Below are 19,838 nucleotides of genomic sequence, written 5' to 3'. Positions count from 1 at the left end.
CAATAACCTTGGAAGTCTAAGAACAGGCCTGAAAACAGTACAGAAGTTGTTGAACATGAATCCTCTCACAGACTACATTGAAATAATAAAGCTGTAACATTTTAATGATGGGCCAAATCCTTCCGAGCTTGCTCAGATTTTGGTCCATTCTTTTTTTAGGCAAAACTTCTATTGAAGTCAATGGGATTTTTCCTGGAATATGAGCTAGCTAAAAACTAAGTAGTAAAAACTAAGTATGGCCTGTAGACTGAAATATTTCATTGCCATCCTGAATACTTGCATCCATTTGGTAATACCAGAGAATACTGGATAAGTTTTGTTCCTGCATGATATATAACAGTAAGCTCCATTTTCAAAAATAATTTAGGCATTCAGGAGCCTAAATCCTACTGCTTTTCATTGGTCACAGTTGCACAGTAAACTCACTGCACCAATGTCAGGACTCTTAAACACACTGCACTGGTTTGAGCTGGCCACCTCCTAAACTGGAAGCAGTGCAGCACTGTGGGAGGACTAATTAACATATGCTAGCGTAATTGGAATAATCATTCAGCTGTGCCAGTTAGCCCATCTACAGTTCCCAGAACGGCTTCAACATTTAACATGAAAGGAATTTCACAAGGTGATTTGATCTTGCAAGATTCCTGCCATGTTGATTTGAAATCTTTCAAGAACACCTTGAGAATTTTTATTGCTGTAAACTATAAATTCTACACTTGATATGGTCTTCATTTAAAGGCAAGCCTTAATCGGATCAGAGCTGTAACACACTATCTTTAACCCATCTTTTTCTCTCTCCTGTATAAAAGTGATGTTAACCAATCATATTAAATCATCTTGTTTGTTTTTAATTTTAAGCATTTAAGGTTTGGAAACATTCCTCGTAGGACTTATCAGGGTCACCAAGTGTCTGTAAAATTTTCAAACCAATTACGGACAGCCCTTAAAAAAAACAGCCTAAAATTGCCTGTCCATAAATTCCTTAAAAAGAATTTTGCCTCAATAAAAATAACAAGACCTGAGCTTATTTCAAGGTTTGCCTCCTGAATGAAAACTACATAAAGTGTTGATGTTGGACAGAGAGAGCAGAGCAGTGCCACCTGGTGTCTAAGTGGGAGTGCTGCTTGGTGCCTTGCAGTGAGCTGTTTGTCAGGGCTTTTTGGCTTACTGGAACTGTGATTTTCAACCAGGCTTCTGTGAGATGCTCTGAAGGGTGCCATGGTATCCAGCCCCCATGAAAGGACGTGAGCACTGGCTTCTTCACATGCCAGGTACCCTGCACCTGCCCCAGTATCCCAGTAGCATACACACAGTCCCTCCCACCAGCCCCAGAAGCATGGGAGGAGCAAGGGAATTCACTGTGCTGAAATTCACAGTCCCTGCTCCCTGGTAGTCCCTGTATTGACTGCTTCCATGCTCCAAGCAGTGCACTGTGCCATAGGCAGGTAGGCAGAACAGAGCTTTTACAGATTTGCTCCTTCCCCCATTCCTCCCATATTCCCAGAGCTAGTGAGAGGGGCCACAGGGAATGGTGGCTCTGGTCAGTAGCATTCAAGTCCCTGGAGAAGCAACCAGAGCAGCCAGGGCTGCACTTACCCCCTCAGGTAAAGATAGAGGGCAGAGAGGGGTCAAAGAAAGGAAGAAGGGTCTATCCCTGCCACCTCCATCTGACACTAGCCAGTAAACACTGTCACACCCCCTTTTACCTTCTGCAGGGGACCCTCCCCCAAACTCCCCAGTCTGCCTCATTGCCAGTGTTGAGAACTGTGTACCACCCCCTACCATGTTCTCAAGTGTGCCCTACCCACTATTGCTTGCCCTGTTGGTCTGTGAGATGCCTTTAAGGGTGTTGCAGGGTACAACAAGGGAGGTACTGTGAAAAATAAAGACATCTTTAAATGGGATGCTTCTAAATTGCAAAAAGTTATCAAGGGCTGCCTTGAGTCTAATGAATGTGAGAACACTGCACTAGAGCCTCCATAGTTCATTACAGCTGGGATAGAGCTGCAGGGCTGGGTTGTGGGGAGAGACTACTGGCTCTGGGACTGGCAGGGGTAAGGCTCAGGGTGCGGTAGCAAGGTACAGGACATAGTCTGGGATATGAGGGTGTGGGGTGAGTAGGGGGCATGTAGTTGGGACAGCTGAGTATAAACTATTGTGGCCTTTTTCTATGGACAATAACAAAATCAGTAAAAAATTATCTGTCAGTAAAAAGTTTGCAGATTGTCAGTAAAAAAAAAAATTCTTGGGTTGACAACCTTGCTTATCATGATAGCTACTACCATATTTTGAAAGTCTCTTTTATAAAGTACATTGGACAGGAAGAGAGACTGGACTGATTATGTGCATGCACATGTACACACACACACACACAGCAGAGTCAAAAAAGCCAAGAAAAAGGAGAAAGAACAGAAGGCATCTTGGAATCCACTTATTACCTCACAATAAATATCCAGTTTCAGTAGGATGTACACAGATCCCAAGATGATGGGCTCTGTAAAAACTCTTTTATCTGTGCATGTTTTAATCTCGGCATTTCTGTAAGAGTCAAGATTAGTTATGCTATCAAAGTGAGTAGTGATGTAGAAGAAATAGATTTATATTAAACCTCTCTAAGCCACAGTAACTTCTGATAAAGTCAGAAGTTGGCTTCAGGTGACCTAAATACAGAATCTGCACATTTCCTGAAAACTATCACCACTTTGACTTGTGCTGTGTTCAAATTCCTGCTGTGCATTTCAGTTTAAATGACATAAAGTATTTTTAAAAGAAGGAAAATAATGAGAAATCCTAGAGAAAATAAAGAAACTGTAATTTAGCACAGATCCATGATATTATCCCATGTGCATACAAAAAGATTAATTTTGTATTAATTAAATAACACAATATCTTTTTTCAAATCTCATTTGATAGTAGTAATTCCTTTTTTATTACAAGTCTTAATCTGCATGAGACTGATATAGCCCATATGTCATACGAAGTTTGCAAGCTACTCAATTCTAGATGCTTATACCTAAATAGCCACTGGATGGCAGTAAAGCACGACTTTTATCAAGGGTCCAGTATTTCCAAGTGCCTGTGTCCCTCTGTTGGCTAACTTATAAAATCTTGTATTACATTCTTCTAAAAATTGTGTTTTCATTTTATTAGGTATACTGGAGTAAGATAAAGATAAACAATAAAAACAAGAGAAAATAAATCTCAGTCCTGCCCTACTTCAGACTCCTGAAGCACCACATATTTTCATGAATATTTCCCCAGGAGCTGAACAACATTACCTTTCACCCTTAGCATGAAAACTAGGGAAGGACACAACTCCACAGGGCAGATCTGGACATATATTAGAACTTTCTCAACATTACAAGGGCTCATAAAGCTGGCAAAGTGGGCCAATTCCATCTCTGGACATCTTTGACCTGTTCCTGCAGCCATGAAAAGTCCAAAAAATCTCATTTGTATTGAAAGTAGAGATTTGTTCTAACCAGCTTTTTAGTAATGTTTCTGTATTTCTAATATTCTGATGGGGGTCAGGTCAGATAAAATCTCTTTGTTTAGTTGATTAGGTTGAGCTTTTATGAGGCAAATTCACATAGATAGCCAAAAGTTGTGCCTATGGAATGTCTTGAACCTTTTACAACCTTTCTTGAACCTTTTTTCAGCCTTATACTTACATTTGAACATTTCTATGGAGAGATTAACAGCAGAATCCTGCCATCTTGAGACACACCTAACATGTGGGCCCTGTTCTAGATTTAACAAGCACCTAGCATAAAACAGATGGAAAAGCAGTCAGAGATGTAGCTGAGTATAATGACTCTCTAGGAGTCATTAAACTCTGCTAGACAGCTGCCATGGTTTAAGACTATAAAAAGTATGAATTTGACAAATGCAAATTGAAAAGCGTGGAATCTCTTGCTCCATCTTGGAATACATGCTTTCACATCATTCAAGAGAACTCTCCTAGGTTTGTTTTCCAGAGAGGAAAAGTGATATGTACCAAAGTTCTAGCAGAGAAGCAAAGAGCCTGCATTGCTGACCATGGGCTGCCAGGGGTCCCTAGAGCATGCATTTCAAATTGATTTGCAGACTTTCTTTTCTACCTGGCAATAGTAACATAAGCAAAGGCCTGGGTCAGCACCAGCATTCGAATTACAGGAAAAATCAGGGTGGGTGGTGGAGCTGAGCTGCCCCCATAAGAGACAAGAGTCCCCCTGTAAGATTTAAAAATCATAAGGTTTCCCGTTTTGTTACAGCATCATGATGGGCAGCCCTTTTTTGCAGACCCTCGCAAGAGTTAAAGTGTAATTCGAACCCTGGTCAGCACTGATTTGCTCCTTGCCTCTGGGGACCGTGCTTTTTGAACTCTGGTTCAAAATCCCTGCTCCATCTCTCCCTCCAGTGAGGCTTTGACAGAGGAGATCCTCAGCTTGTCTCCTCTCATGTCAGGGAGCTGTGCCTCCCAGAACAAAGTGCTGCAATCCCAGGGCCTTGTTACACATCACACTGTGAGCCACATAATTGTTCGTTGGTTTAGTGCTAGTTTGCATTTACACCTTAAATTGGAGTGGTACATCTGTGGGGAGTGGACACACCTTAATGGAACAGGAGCCAGGTAGTGTGGATCAAGAGATTCATAAATTGTAAGGCTGGAAGGAACCTGGGAAGATCATCAGGTCCAACCCCCTGTATCAAGCAGGAAAGATAACTGGGGTCAGGTCACCCCAGCAAGATGACTGTCTAGTCTCCTCTTGAAGGTTTCCAGGGTAGGCGATTGCACCACCTCTGGAGGGAGCATATTCCACAGTCTGGACACCCTGACTGTGAAGATGTTTGTCCTAATATTGAGCCTGAATCAGTCTTCCAGGAGTTTGTGGCCATTACCGTATTTTCACACATATATCCCGCGGGGTGTACGCGATTTTGCAAAAAAAATGGATGGGTGCAGGCTATATGAGGGTGCGGGCTATCCACAAACTTTTTTCCCCCACAGGGCCAGGGCCGGGGCCTGGCTGCACTGCCACCACCGCGGGGGCTGGGGCCGGGGCCAGGCTGCACCGCCGCTGCCGCTGCTGTGGGGGCCAGGGCCGGCTGCACTGCCACAGGGGGCTGGAGCCAGGGCCAGGGCAGGCTGGGCTGCACCACGCCACTCCCTGCTGGGCCCAGGCAGGCCGGGCTGTGCCGCCGCTGACGCGGAGGCCGGGACCGGCTGCGCCGCCTCCCCGCTGGGCCCCAGGCAGGCTGGGCTGTGCTGTCACTGCCACCGGGGCCAGGGCAGGCTGGGCTGCACTGCCACCGCTGAGGGGGCCGGGGCGGGCTGCGCCGCCTCCCCGCTGGGCCCCAGGCAGGCCGGGCTGTGCTGCCACTGCAGCCGGGGCCGCTGAGGGGGCCGGGGCCGGGGCAGGCTGTGCTGCCTCCCCACTGGGCCCAGGCAGGTCGGGCTGCACTGCTGCTGCTGTGGGGGCTGGGGCCATGGAGGGCCGGGCTGTGTAGCCTCCCCACTGGGCCCGGGCAGGCTGGGCTGTGCCGCTGCTGCTGGGGCAGGCCGGGCTGCGCCACCTCCCCGTGTATACCCTGCTGTGGGGAATACACGGGTGTGGCGTATACATGGATTTATTTACAAAAATACAATTTCCCACGGGTTATATGTGGGTGCAGCTTATACCCGTGGGCGGGGTATATGCGCAGAAATACTCCTAGTTTTTTCCTGAGGTGCCCTAGTGAACAGTTGTTCACTGAGCCCTTGATGTACTCCCCTAGTGTAGTGGTAAGCTACTACCAGGTCCCCTCTCAGCTTTCTTTTCCTCAGGCCGAAGAGTCCCAAGTTCCTCAGCCTTTCCTCGTATGGCTTGTCATGTAAGACTGATCATACAGGTGGCTCTTCTTTGGACTGTCTCAAGCTTGTCCACAACCTTGTTAAAGTGTGGTTCCCAGTACTCCAGCTGTGGTCTCACCAGTGCTGAGTAGAGCAGAAGAATCACCTCCTTGGTTTTGCTGGAGATGCATCGATTGATGCATGCTGAAATATTATTTGCCCTGCTGGCTACAGCATCGCACTGCTGGACCCCCAGGTCCCTTTCATTGATGGTGCTAGTTAGTTTGGTGCTGCCAAGCCCGTAGGTGTGTTGGGGGTTGCTCATCCTGGAGTACTTTACATTTCTCGACATTGAACTTCATCAGATTCCAATCTGCCCAACTTGCTTGCCTGTCTATGTCCACCTGTAACTGTAAATTATCTTCAAGCATGACCATGCTTCCCCATAACTTGGTGTCATTTACAAACCATGTAAAGAAGATGGATCTATCAAACACTACTTTGCCTCAGTCTTCACTAAAAAATTAAGCAGAAGCCAGACACCTAATAAGGATAGCCTGGATAAGAAAGGGGGCAAGTCTGAGGGATGAGATAACAAAACAGATGGTCAGGAACCTTTTGATAGGTCTGAATGAATTCAAGTCAGCAGGACCCGATAAACCTCATCCCATATCTCAAAGCCCTTGGGAGCGATCTTCATGAAGTTGTGGGAGATAGTGCCCATCTGTAAAAAAGGTAAAAAGGAGGACCCAGGGAACTGCAGACCAGTTAGCCTCACCTCAATATCTAGGAAGTTGCTAGAACATATCCTAAGGAAAGCCATTTGCAAGCATCTGGAGGAGGAAAGGCTGATCACAAGCAGCCAGCATGGATTCATTTAAAACAAATAGTGTTGAACAAACTTGATCCCCTTCTTTAACAAAGTAATTACTTGGGTGGATGAAAGGAATGCTGTGGATATAATGTCTGTGGACTTCAGCAAGGCTTTTGGCAAAGTCCCACATAACCTTCTCATGAATAAATTGTAGAAATGTTAGCTGGACAAAACTACTATATGGTGGCTAGATAACCACAAGCAAAGGGTAATTATTAACAGTTCAGAATGACAGGTTTCTAGTGGAGTCCCACAGAGGTCTGTCCTGGGCCCAGTGCTGTTCAACATGTTTATTAATTATTTGGATGCTGGCACAGAAAGTTTATTATGCAGGATTGCAGATGACACAAAAGTGGGAAGGATTGCAAACACATTGGAGAATGTGAGCACAGTTCAGAAGGATCTGGACAGACTGGAAAGCTGGGCTAGAGCTAACGTTCAATGCGACAAATACAAGGTGCTACACCTTGGAAAAAATAATTAAAAATACAAATATAACACCTGACTGCATGGCAGCATTATGGAAAAGGATTTGGGAGTCTTGGTAGATCACAGATTCAATATGTGACTGCAATATGAGGCACAAGGGGAATGTGGTTTTGGGATGCATCCATAAAAACATTAGGTGCAAGACAGGAGGTGATAGTGCCTCTCTACTCAGCACTGGTTAGGCCTCATCTTGAGTATTGTGTAGAGTTCTGGGCTCCACATTTTTAAAAGGACATGGAAAAGTTAGAGAGGTTCCTGAGGAGGGCAACAGTGTTGATAAAGGACTTTGAAAGCAAGTCATACGCAGGGAAGCTGAAGGAGTTAGGTATGTTCAGCTTGTGGAAAAGGCTCTTAAGAAGGGACCTGATAGCAGTCTTCAAATACATCAAGAGCTGCCATAAAGAAAAGGGAAAGTACCTTTTCTCTCTTGCTGCAAAGAGGAGGGCATGGACCAATGGACTGATGTTGCAGCAAAGTAAGTTTAAATTGGATATCAGGAAAAACTTATTCACTGTTGGAATAGTGAGGCAGTGGAATAGACACCCAGGGAAGTTGTGTACTCAGTCTCCATCACTGGAGGTATTCAAGAAGTCATTGGTCAGGGATGATCTAGGTATAGCTTTGCTTTAAGTTCTACTACGGCTATTTCCCAGGTTTCTGTTTGCCCCCTTCATACTACATGTGTCAAGGGGTTTTTAAGCCTCCTTCAGAGCCTTTGGGTAATGGCTACAACCAGGGCTGGGGATTTTGACTGGGGTATGCCAATACTCTTGCTGGGACCAGTCAGAGGTACCTGGCTAGAGTCTTGCCTCTCCAGTCAAGATCAGACTGATCTCCATATTTGGGGTCAAGAAAGCATTTTACCCCAATGTCAGATTGGTACAGATTGTGAGGGGGTTTGCCTTCCTCTGTAGCAGGGGGCATGGCCTTCTACCTGGGATCTCTTGAGCATATATTGACAATCTTTATAGAAGCGGGACATTGGCTGCCATGGTTCCCCTGCTTTACTTGTAGCAGGTTACATCTGTGTTGTGTCAGGATTGACATTAGTCTTATGTAGAGTTTAGATAATGGATTGGATGGGATGGTTTGGATGGGGATGATCCTCCCTCAAACAGGAGGTTGGACTAGATGACCTCTGGAGGTCCTTTCCAGCCCTACTTCTCTATGATTCTGTGAACTAATCAGTGACTTAGTGGTTTCAAACTGTAGATGTCACAGCTTGGATTCTGTGTCACAATAAAAGAAAAATAATGACCATGTCCAATGGCTGCCAGAAAAGACGGAATTCAAGAGAAACATTAGCAGTTATCAGAATAAAGTAAAATAGCCCTCATTATCTTCCCAGGGAAACTGATTTTACTTCAGCATTGTTATTCCTGATTTATAGCAGCACAACTAAAAGAATCATGAAAGTGAATTCAATTCTGCTTTAACACACAGAAAAGCATGATTCTCCTCCCACCCCAGAATGAATCAGAAGTAATTATCTTGAAATAAATGGAGCTAGACTAGTGTAAAAACAGTTGTGAGGGTTGGGAGTAATTATTTAAAAAATCTGTTTCTGATGTGTCTCTTTAAAGTCTATAATTTGGGTCAGTAACCATAATGGCATTGATAATGACAACAGTGAGTGAAGCATTGCTTTGACTTCCGAAACCTGATTTAAGCCATTACCATTAGTCTGAAATGAGAGGTCTGTTTTTCTCGCTTGATATACACATAAATCAAATTAATGTTAATGCATATGATGCTTACTTTCCTTTTTTTCCATGGAAACTGATATCAAGTGTTTAATTGTAGTATGGACATGGTAGCACAAGCTGTGGTTAAGGCTGTGACCCAGAATTATTTGCCCCTTAGTATTTACAACACTGGAAACATATTGTCTCTTATTGGACTGAAAATATACATTACCTGATTACAACAAAAAGGTGAACTTTTTCCTGTTGTACCAAATTGAAGAAATCTGTTCAGCCTTTTCTGTGTTACATGAAATTATAACAATTAGTAAAAGGAAGGAAATAATGCTATATTTTTTCCATATAGATAATTGTAATATGGTTAAACTTTATTGCTAGAATTGACGTGTAACTCAGACAATGGTAACTCAAATGTATATATATGACTAGCTTTAAACAGTTAATGGGCGATAAAGTTATGCCACAATAAAGTGGTAAAAGATTACTTCTCAACCTTGGCATTTGATAGGGTTGTTAACATCATAAAGGCATACTCTGACTAATAAGCTCAAGGGTTTCTGGTCTCAGGTTACCTGTGGGACAATTCATACCTCTCCTTGTGAGACTTTGTGAAAGGTTCTGAGGACTTAAAAAGAGGAGAGGACCCCCCGACCCCACCCTCCCCAACTTGCACACACACACACCTTTTAGTTCTGAGCACTGTGAATTCCTAAAAGAAAAAGTAAAAGCATCATTAAAACACACAGAGCAATCCTCCAGAAAATACTGTTAGACTATCAGAAGCAGGAAAAAAAATATGTGGCCTTGAAGAATCGTGAGCCCATACCTTTGCAATTTCTCCACCATTATTTCTATATTATTTCTACATGTTCTAAACACTTGTTTTAAAAAACAGATTCTACCTTTGTTTCAGTTCAGTGAAAACAAAGGAAATGATTGCAATGTTGACCTCTTTAACCCATGTGTCAAATCAAGAAAACAAATAACAATAGCAAGGATACAAACATCCATCCCATTCACCTCCATGGGATGTGAACATCAAAACTGTACTGAGGTGTTTTGAGTGATGGCATGGTATTGTGGACAAAGCATATAGCCAATTTGTTCTCTCTTTCTCTGTGCTCCTATTTTTCTTTGCAAGTAATCAAGACAATTACATGAGAAATTTCACACTTATATAACGGTGAAGTTACACAACTACAAAAATAAGAAATGAAAAAACTGGGGCTCCTGCTGTTTCATTAACTTAGCTTCTTAAATACCCAGTAATTCTTAATGAGAAGATTTAATAATATATTCATCAAGGTATTGAATGACATACATTTAACAGGAAAAAAGCACTGGAAAATAATAAATATTTGAAATTTGGAAGAGTTGGATTGGTTGAAACACATCTATTTCTCAATAATTTATGAATTTCCTAAGGATAGAGGTGAATGAATTAAGCAATACATGCACCAATTTAAAATTCCTAACTACTTCCTTTCTTGCAAAGAATGTACATCTAGCCTTAGTAATAGCCTATAGCTCGGTATTATGATCCAGATTCAAGCTTTGAATTAAAACACTAAAAAACAGTTTTGAAATACCACATTATTGAAAAGCATCAACTTAAGATGTTTATGGATCAGTGTCCTATTCTTGCATTCTCTACATCTGGAATAAAATTAGGGATGCCAGAGATGAACCAAGGAATCAGTGTTTGGATCTGGATTAAATCTATAATTATGTTGGGTGTGTCTGCACATTCATTAATGTAATTACCGCTAATTCTACTGCACATTAGCTCATGTTTTGTCTGCTATGCTAATATGCAGTAGAATTAGACTACTACACCTTTAGTGTCTCATGTAGATGTGCCTGTTCAGACTGAAGTCTGTGCCAGGTCTAGGCATCAGTTTACAGTGGTCCTCTACTTTTAGTGAGATTTCTTCCCCAAATATTGGATGTTACATGATAGTGATGTTTAGTGAGATTTTTTTAAAGCTGAATAGTGTAAATTAACAAAATATATTGTTTTTGTAGGATTTCCTTCATTGTGGGACATATTAGGAAGTAGGTCTCTTCCAGATTCAGATCAAACTCAGACCCAAAACCAGGAGGGAACAGGGGATCTGGGGAATTTGAAACCTAGTAACCAGAAATCTGAGGGATCAGATTTACAGTGCAAATGAGATTGTCTTTGCACATAAATCAGTGTGAAATATGTTGATGATTCCTACTCCAGTACATGAATGTAGGGAAGGGATTTTTCTAAGCCATGGTTCACTCTTTGTCTAGTGGAATACAGGTTACCAACCATATGCTGTAGATCTGCAAAGTATGATTTAATTCCCAAGTTTCTAAACTTTGAGAATTTTACTTTATAGTCTGTTAGATGGAAGGACATGAAATAACCAAGGGTCACAAATTAGGAGAATATACACCCATTTTGGAATATGTATCATTTTTAAAGTTGAGAAATATATTAATTTGTCATGGTACATGCCCAAATCTAATAAGCTAGATATTTGTGAATAGAAGAACTATACATTAGAGGACCTGAGACTGATAAAAGTACAGTTGGTTTCAAGCTTTCCCTGCAGAACAGTGCTTTGGCCTTGGTTCTCATTCTTATCACCAATGAAATTAGAGCATCCAGCGAGAGAGATCTAAATGGTGGTGTAGTCTCATTAAAGAAAACCTAATTCATCCACAGTGTAACTAGACATAATCCTCAAAGTCTCATCTTGTTTTTGTTTCTCCCCAGCTTGATCACTATCCTCCAGCAAGTTACAACTTGCCAACAGCATCTGACGTTCAGTTCAACTCCCTGAAGGCACTCTTCCTTGGAAAAGTTATAGGTAGCATTTCACTTTATAATTTTTTTTTTATTAGACATTTTCAGAAAATATAAAAAACGTGGGATTGTGATGTTAGTGCTGTCTGTAGTTAAAATGCTTATTGGATATCTTGTTTTTGATTGGGAGATGGTGTTGTTGGAAGCTGTATGTTTGCGTCATACTTCAGGTATGCAGTGCAAAGTTGTTATTGCAAAGGGCAAGAAACATATAACCAGGTAGCACACTGGACTATGACTAACGCACATGGTATAGAAATCAAATAAGAAATACTTAGACAATTTCATTTGGGATATTATATTCAGATTTTCAGGAGAATCGGTGAGACCACTACTGCTGTTTTCCAGCCACATGAGTCGGAAACTCGTTTTTTAAGGCATCTATGTCCCGCACCCAGAGTGTCAACATCCTTTCTACAGGATTTCCCCTCCCTCCAGAGCTTCTCTTTGGTCCCACTTTTTTTCAGAGCTGCAACACTTTTCCTTGGGTCTTCCAGCAGAACCCAGAAACCAAATGCAACTTAGGCTACATCAGCTGCCCTGCACTCACTTTGAGGGTAGTCTGTATTCCCCCTTCTCCATTCTTTCCTAAAACCCTGACCTTCTGGACTGCCTCCCTCAAGTGTTGCTCATGTTTCAAAGGCGAAACATTACTGAAGATAACTTCACTCTTGTCACTTCCTCATGATACCCTTTCCCAGGGAGAGTAAGCACCTATCAGCATGCATACTCATGTCCTCTTTCACAGTTCAGAAGGAAAACCAAGACCTCTTCCCCATGGAGGCAACTCTATCCTCCTCTCTTCTGGATATGAACTCAGTCCTTTATAGCAACCACCAAGTCTTCTCCTAGCCTGGATATGATAATGAATAGAGCCTACACAATCCTTCAGATGCAATCACGTGGGATAATTGAGCTTTCCAGTTCCTACTAACCTGTTCTTTTCCTATGTAAATTCTGCCAGAACTCACAAATTACCTAACGTGAATATACACTCAATGTCTTTGAGTCAGGTGATTATATTTTATAAGGATGTACTTGCATACAATTGTTTGGAGCAAAGTGAATAGGCAAATTCAGACCATGGTGAACTCTGTGCAAAACTGTAACATGGTGATAACTTGAGTGAAAGGATATAGCCAAAAAAGGGAACCTGTATGCAAGTTTCTTGTAGGTACCCATGGGTGGATCCAGGATTTTGTAAAGGGGATACAAGAGCAGTGACTTGTACTGCAGGGGTGGCTACAGTCCCACTCCTAGCTGCTACCCCCACAACTCTAGAGAGGCAGACTCCATTGCAGGAGCAACAGCCATGGATTTTTTAAGTCCCCAAATCATGTAAGAATTCCACTGTGCCCACACAGTCATTGCCCCCTCCCTTTCTCTCTGTGCTTAGTGCTACATCCCCTCCCTTCCCATTCCTGCACTCCCCTGTTCGCCACTGCTACTGTTCCTAGATGAGCCAGGGACAGGGAATGCTCCAGAGCTACACCTGCCTCACTCCATCTGGGCTGCATGAGGAGCTGGTCTCAAACACAGGCAGCAGCAGCGGTGAGTGGGGTCCCCAGCATTAAGCCTACCCATGGCTTCACCACCCCCAGCTCAGCCGGGGACACTGGGGACAGCAGCAGGCAGAAGAAGGAGGGAAGGGGATGTGCCACTGAGCAAAGAGGGGAAGGGAGGAGAATTCTTACCAGTTTCAGGGACTTAAAAAAAGTCCCTGGCTGCTGCTCCCATCACATGGTCCAAAGGGGAGGGTGTGACCTGTATATGTTTGTATCATTCATAACCTAATCTTCTGAGAAGGCTGATACAAAGAAGGTCCTTTAAACATTAGTTCACATATTTCTTAGGGACCAAGATAATTTGTGGGGGGAGGGTGCTCAGATTTCTGAAGAGGAAAAGCAATCAGCTGTAGAGCAAATGGGACTTTTTAAAGAGTACAATCTTTTAATTTGCTTTGCTCTCGTGCTAGTTTGTTTTATGAATTTATCTGAATTAGGATGCCATTATAAAGTTTAGTTTGGCTTGAATCAAATTAAAGCTAATATTGGAGTCAAATGGAAGCCTCAGGGCTTTTCTGTGATTTTTTTTTTAATTCTTCTGCTCTGAGATGTCAGTGAAATAGAATAAAAAGGTTCTGTCAGTATGACTATGTGGCAGGAAATGGGACATGACTAATGCTTTTGACATTCAGTCAAATAAGCACAGTGGGTGTGTCAACACAAAACACTTTACTGCACAGTAGTGTAGTTTACTATGCAATAAGCGTATGCGAGTACACATGCACATGCTTACTGTGCAGTAAACCGCAAATACAAGTAGCAAATTTACTTGTAATTACTTACTGCGCAGTAGTGCTCTTGTAGACTCCTGACAAGGAGCAAATCTGCTCCTGGTCAGCCAGCCACCAGGGGACAGGAATTTGCTCCCTGCCCCGGGAGCTGCCTGCTGTCAGGATGGGCTCCATCACCGGAAGCTGTGTGAGGGACTGTCCCCCTGCCCCGGCAACAGGGAGCTCCAAGCAATCAGGGATCAGGGGATGGGAGATCCTTATCTCCTAGCGCCAGCTCCAGTGCCGTGACCACAGGGTCAGCACTGAGAGATCTTTATCTCCCAGCCTGAGCCCTGCAACTCCAGAGCTGGTGCTGGGTGCTTCCTGGGGCTAGGGAACCCAGCTGCACAATCGTGGAGCTGCATTGGGGACAGGCTGGGGAGCCTGTTCTCTACCCAGCATTATGATTACGGAGCTGAGTGGGGAACAGGCTCTCCAGCTCCTGCCCTGCCATTGTGGAATGGGGGCTGGGAACTGTGCCAGTCATGGGCAGGTCCCAGCCCCATGCCCCAATGAGGTGATTGAGGCATGGGGCTTGGAGTGAGCTGCAAGGCTGGGGTAGGTCCCATTCCTCTTCCCCAATCTGCTGGTGGAGCACCTAGCAGTGAGCTAGCTGCTAACTGCCCCACTGGAAAATTGGAGCAGGGGGATAGGACTTGCCCCGCCCCTGCAGCTCTTTCCAAGTCCCCTGCCCCTGCTCAGGGAGCCAAGACCAGGACCACCCTGATGACAGGGCAGGGAGACATTGTCCCCACCCTGGCAGCAGGCAGGGTGCAATGTCCAGCACTATCTTCCAGGAGACAGCTGTCCTGGGCCCAGTGCTCCCTGCCAGTCCCTGGGCTAGCACCCAGGGGAAGCCTAGAACTCCCCCCTGGTGGTGACAGAGACCCATTGCAGGGCCTCAGGAAGCGGGAACAGTTTGCTGCTATTAGCAGCAAATCAGCTGCCACTTCTCTGCATGTGTGGATGCCTAGCTACACCCCGTGGGCATGTCTACATATGCATTTTATCCAAGATCACTATATTTGCAAGTAAAATACTTGGGAGTAAATGCTCCTGGGCAGATGTCTACACATGCAGAGACAAGGCAGCAGATTTGCTGTTCTTAGCGCTAAATTTCCTGCAGCCCTGCAATGGTCCCCTGCTACCATCAGGGGGAGCTCCAGGCTCTGGCTGCAGCTGCCAGCAGGTGCCAGCCCTCTTGAAAAGCCAGTCCTGCTCTCTGCTTCCTGCCACTTCCCTGGCCAGGAGCAGCATGTACAGTGCAGTGGCAGCATGCGGCAGCTCCCTCCTCTCCAACTCTGCCTCCCCACACTATGGCTGCTCCAGGCCCTGCCTCTGGCTGTGACAGCCAGTGTTCCAGGCTCCTGCCAGCCACCATGTTGGCCCTGCTGGCCTTCGGCAACAACCGCTGTCTGGCCCCTTTCGGTTCCCCGTGGGCAGCAACTGCCTGCCCAGCTGCAGTGCACCATCCCAGACCCACCTGTGCTGTGGAGCTGCCGCCTGGACCCTGTGCGGGCCAGGAGCGGTCCGAGGCCCTTGGGGGTGCGCGGCAGGCTGTGGCGAGCAGCCCTGGCACGCGGGTCGGGGAATGCAGGCCGGCGGGCTAGAATTAGGCATGGACGCTTAGCGGTTGATTAAAGATTATTTTACTTACACTGAAGATGGTCGCTGTGCAGGCAGGAAAACTTGCTTGAGTTGCGGTTACAAACAGAAAAGAAGAGAGGCGGACAAGAGTTCCTTCCACACGAACCTCTAGCCCAATCTGGTTGAAGGCTCTAAACACGCGAGCCCGTCGCGTCAACCAAAGAAAATAACTCGAAGCAGAGAGCTCTGGATACACTCACACAAAGTTTGCTAGGCTCCGTGGAACTTGCGCGCAGAGAAGGGGTTCATCGAGGGATCGTTCGGCGATGGGGAGAGGCCAGAGGTTGATCAGACCCCTATAGCCTTCTCAAGGTATACGCTGGGTCTGATAGGCTCCGCAGCGCTTAGAGATCTTCACGAGACGTGAAGTTCTTCTCCTCCAGATGGTTGTGGAGTCCTCCAACTTGGGCGGAAACCGCTCAAGCCTGTTATACGGCTAGCAAGCCAATTGCTAGCCGCCACGTGGGAATAATTTAGAACTGGCCAATAGTGGGACACAAATTTGCATGCAAATGGCGGGAACTCCTTTGCACCGTGCATTTCTCCTTGCAACTAAGAAATGCACCCTGCAAAGAAAGCTCCTAGTAGCAGGAAATAATTCAGCAGTGCCGAAGCGCACACAAACAAAATCACACCCTTGGGTTGTGACAGACCCCATCTGGCTGGCCAGACCTAGCAGTGACACCGATGATGGGCTCCTGGACCCCACCACTGGGGCTGCCCTTGCCCTTCTGGGCCTCCAGCTCCACCACATCTGGATCCACCAGGCCAGCCAGAACTAGTGGCTGCACATTGTCCAGCAGGCCTGGGATGAATAGCAGTGGCTGCAGACATTCCAGATGACCTGGGCCACCATCTGGGACCTCCTGGAGCAGCTCCACCTGCACCTAGAGTGGCAAGACACTGCCATGCAGCCGTCCCTCCCTATGGACAGCCACCTGGCCCTTGCCCTGTTCAACCTGGCCATGCCAACCAGCCTTTGCCTTGTGGGCCATCTTTTTGGGGTGGGGAAGGCCACAATGAGGGAGGGCATCCTGCAGGTATGCAGGGCCCTCCAGGATATGCAGCAGCATACAGGTCTGCGTGCACACCCCCCTGCTGGTGGGATTTCCCCAGTGTATTGGGGCCCCAGATGGGACCCACATCCCTGTCACCTGGCCACACCATGGGAACCAACCCTACAACAGCAAGAAGGGCTTTCACTCCATGCTTCTCCAGGCCACCGTGGACCACCAAGGTGCCTTCACACATGTGAGAGCTGGATGGCAGTGCCCACAATGCCCATGTTTTCTGAAACTCCATGGTGCTGGGTCTGGTGGAGAGTGGATGCTTCATGCCAGGGATGTCAGACCTGCAGCTGGGTGCCATGGTGTTGCTGCCCATCCTCATTGGGGACCCCGCCTACCCACTCCGGTCTTGGCTCATGCAGCCCTACACTGGCCACCTGGACCCCCAGTAGGCCCACTTTAACTGCTGCCTGGGCCAGACCTGTGCCCTGGTAGAGTGCACCTTTGGCTGTCTTGGATTCACCAAGGACAACCTCCCCTGGGTCATTGTCACAGCCTGCATGCTGCATAACATCTGCAAGGCCGAGGGAGAGCTCATCTGAGAGGCCTGGCTGGAGGAGGTGCGGTGAGTGGAAGCTACCTGGCAGTGGGAGAACTACTTGAGATGGCAGCAACAGCAGCACCCCCTGCCCCCCGGCCCCAAGTAAGCCACACACACACCACTGGGAGCCGGGGCACCAGGTACAAAAGGCCCTGGCTGACCACTTCCTCCTGCACTCTCCACTATAGCCCATTTGGATTGCCGCTCATGACCCCCTGCCCCTCTAGCACCACACTCACTGCAGACACGTCTCAAAAGAACAACAGTTTTTATTCCCCTCATGTCAAACAGACCCCCCTCCCTCACCAACAAACAGAGCCCCCCCCACCCACCCACCAATAAAACACCCTCTTCCATGTGCAGACTATTTACGCAGTGCTTTATGTTCTGTCCTGGAGTGGGGGATTGTGGAACAGAGCCTGGGGACAGGCAGCCAACACCCCAGCTTCTGGCCATTCCCCCATGCCTGTGGATACTACAGCAAGCCCATCAGATTGGGGGATCACCCAGCTGGTGGTCCCCTGGCATGGGCATCTCCCCCTCCAGCAGTCTGTGTCCAGGCTTAGCAGGACTGGCATGTTGTCCTGGTCCCACTGAGGCAGCTACAGCTCTGTGCCCCACATCCCAACTCACTCCCATGGGGCTGGCGGGCCACTGGGCACTAGCTGCAGGCAGCCTGCCTCCCCTACTCCATTCCCAGGACAGAACAGGCCAGGTTCCTGGCAGCACCTGATACCATGGCTCCAGACCCTGCTTCCCCTATGCCTCCTTCTCCTGCAGGCCAGCTATTCTTCTGTGCTGCTGCCCAGCCAACAGCACCTGGGATCAGGAAGCATAGGGTTCCCAGACAACTGGGCTGAGGAATTGCCAGCATCCCCACCCTCTCCATCAGTTGCCACCTGCATTTGCATGCTTACATACAGTGAACTAGGCTACTGAGCAGTTAAGCATCGTGTGTAGATGTGCACAGTGTGTTGCAAAATAATATCCAATCTCATCTTGCTGACGATATGAAACTCAAGTGACTACATTGATCTCTATGCATTTCCATCTTATAGTGCTAAATTAAGATAGAAAAACCAGGCTAAAATTTGGATGTCTTAGTGTCCATTCTCACCACTGGCTAAAAGCAAAACCTATTTAGTCATCAATTTGAAGAAGAACACAGTAGATGAAGCATACTGAAAGAATAGCTGTAACTTTGGAGTAGCTTAGATGGGGTGGCCGGAGCTCATCTCTTTTCTTCCTCAAGGTGCGCTGCTAAGGTTACTGCTAACAAATTATACCAAGATAGCAAATTATTTTTGTGAGGAGATAATCATAATGAGAAGGGGTGGGGAGCTTTCTTCTCCCTTCTATCTTGATTACCCCATGTGAAGGTTCTGTTCCCACAATGGATCTGTTGTCTCTAGGATGACAGTTTCCTCCAAATACTGAGTTATCAGCTGCCAAAGCTACTATAGTGGTGCTGCCTGCATGATGCCATCTTCTAAAGCTTGATTGAGAAAAGCCTTATGTGGCCCTGGTAGTAGTTCTGCTTATTCTGCATAGGAAAATGTGAGGGAATAATGTGGAAGGCGGCATGAGGGAGAGAAACTATAGGGAAGGGTATAGGACAACAGTTATATTAGAGAGTGGAGGAGAGAAAAGGAAAGTTGCCAAAACTCTGCATGAAGAGATGCATCATAGTCAATTGGGGAAAGGAAAGAAAGAAGAAAGGGTGGTGAAGTCAAGAGGAGAGGGAGAATTAAATACATTAGGTTCTTCTGAAATGTTTTAAATGAAAAGTCAATTGTCAGTATCCCTGAAACAGACCACATAGTGCGCCCTTAAATTACGTAAGTGTTGGGAATGGCTTTACACAGTACTGCAGTATATTTTACTGGCTTGGTGTAGGTGGCTTGGTCCTTGGGCTGGCAAATGATGGATAATATTTTTAAACCCTATCTATACCAGAAGGTAAAGGTAGAGCCCAACCAGTTCTGTAATATAGAGGGCACAGCATCTGCATTCCTTTATTTGCAAAGTTTTAAGACTAATTTTCTAAAGTTCCCATTAGAGATCCTTGAGAAGAAACCAAATCAGGAACTGGACAGCTCGGGGGATTCATATCGGTTTTCTGAAGCTTTTCATATCTAGGTCGCATGTTTGAATGAACTCACATTCAGGGTGATTGAAAGTTGTTAGAACCATCTGACAGGTGCTTGATCTTTATGAAATGAGTTATTGACTTAGTTCAGTTGCTAGATAAGATGCATCACAAAAATCACCGTTCTATTTGACTCCCTCACAAATAGTCACAAAAATGTTGAAGCCTAGTTGGACACAGGTATGAGATTATCCTCTATTACAAGTGGCCTCTCAACATCTGATTTTTGGGACATCAACAGGGCAATCTGGGAAAGCCTGCACTCCTTTTCATCTGGGATCTTCTTGCTATGTACATACAGAGAAGCAATATGTGTACAGAGATAATATTATGTTTATTTTTGTTTTTCAAAATAACTAGACATTTTCCCCCTGATTTTAGC

The 19,838-nt window shown here is 45.7% G+C and overlaps 1 protein-coding gene across 1 annotated transcript in view; it reads left to right on the top strand.

Moving 5' to 3' along the window:
- The window catches only part of CNTNAP2 (contactin associated protein 2), a 1,295,029-nt gene that overhangs the window by 1,171,471 nt on the left and 103,720 nt on the right, over positions 1-19,838 (top strand). Inside the window, exon 21 of the mRNA XM_059729349.1 lies at positions 11,628-11,721. Within this exon, the coding sequence (XP_059585332.1) occupies positions 11,628-11,721 (94 nt within the window). The remainder of the gene's footprint in view (positions 1-11,627; positions 11,722-19,838) is intronic.

This window comes from Alligator mississippiensis, chromosome 5 (assembly GCF_030867095.1).
Source record: "Alligator mississippiensis isolate rAllMis1 chromosome 5, rAllMis1, whole genome shotgun sequence".
Taxonomy (NCBI): domain Eukaryota; kingdom Metazoa; phylum Chordata; order Crocodylia; family Alligatoridae; genus Alligator; species Alligator mississippiensis.
The sequence above is the reverse complement of the archived record's forward strand: the minus strand, read 5'-3'. Positions and strand labels throughout refer to the sequence as shown.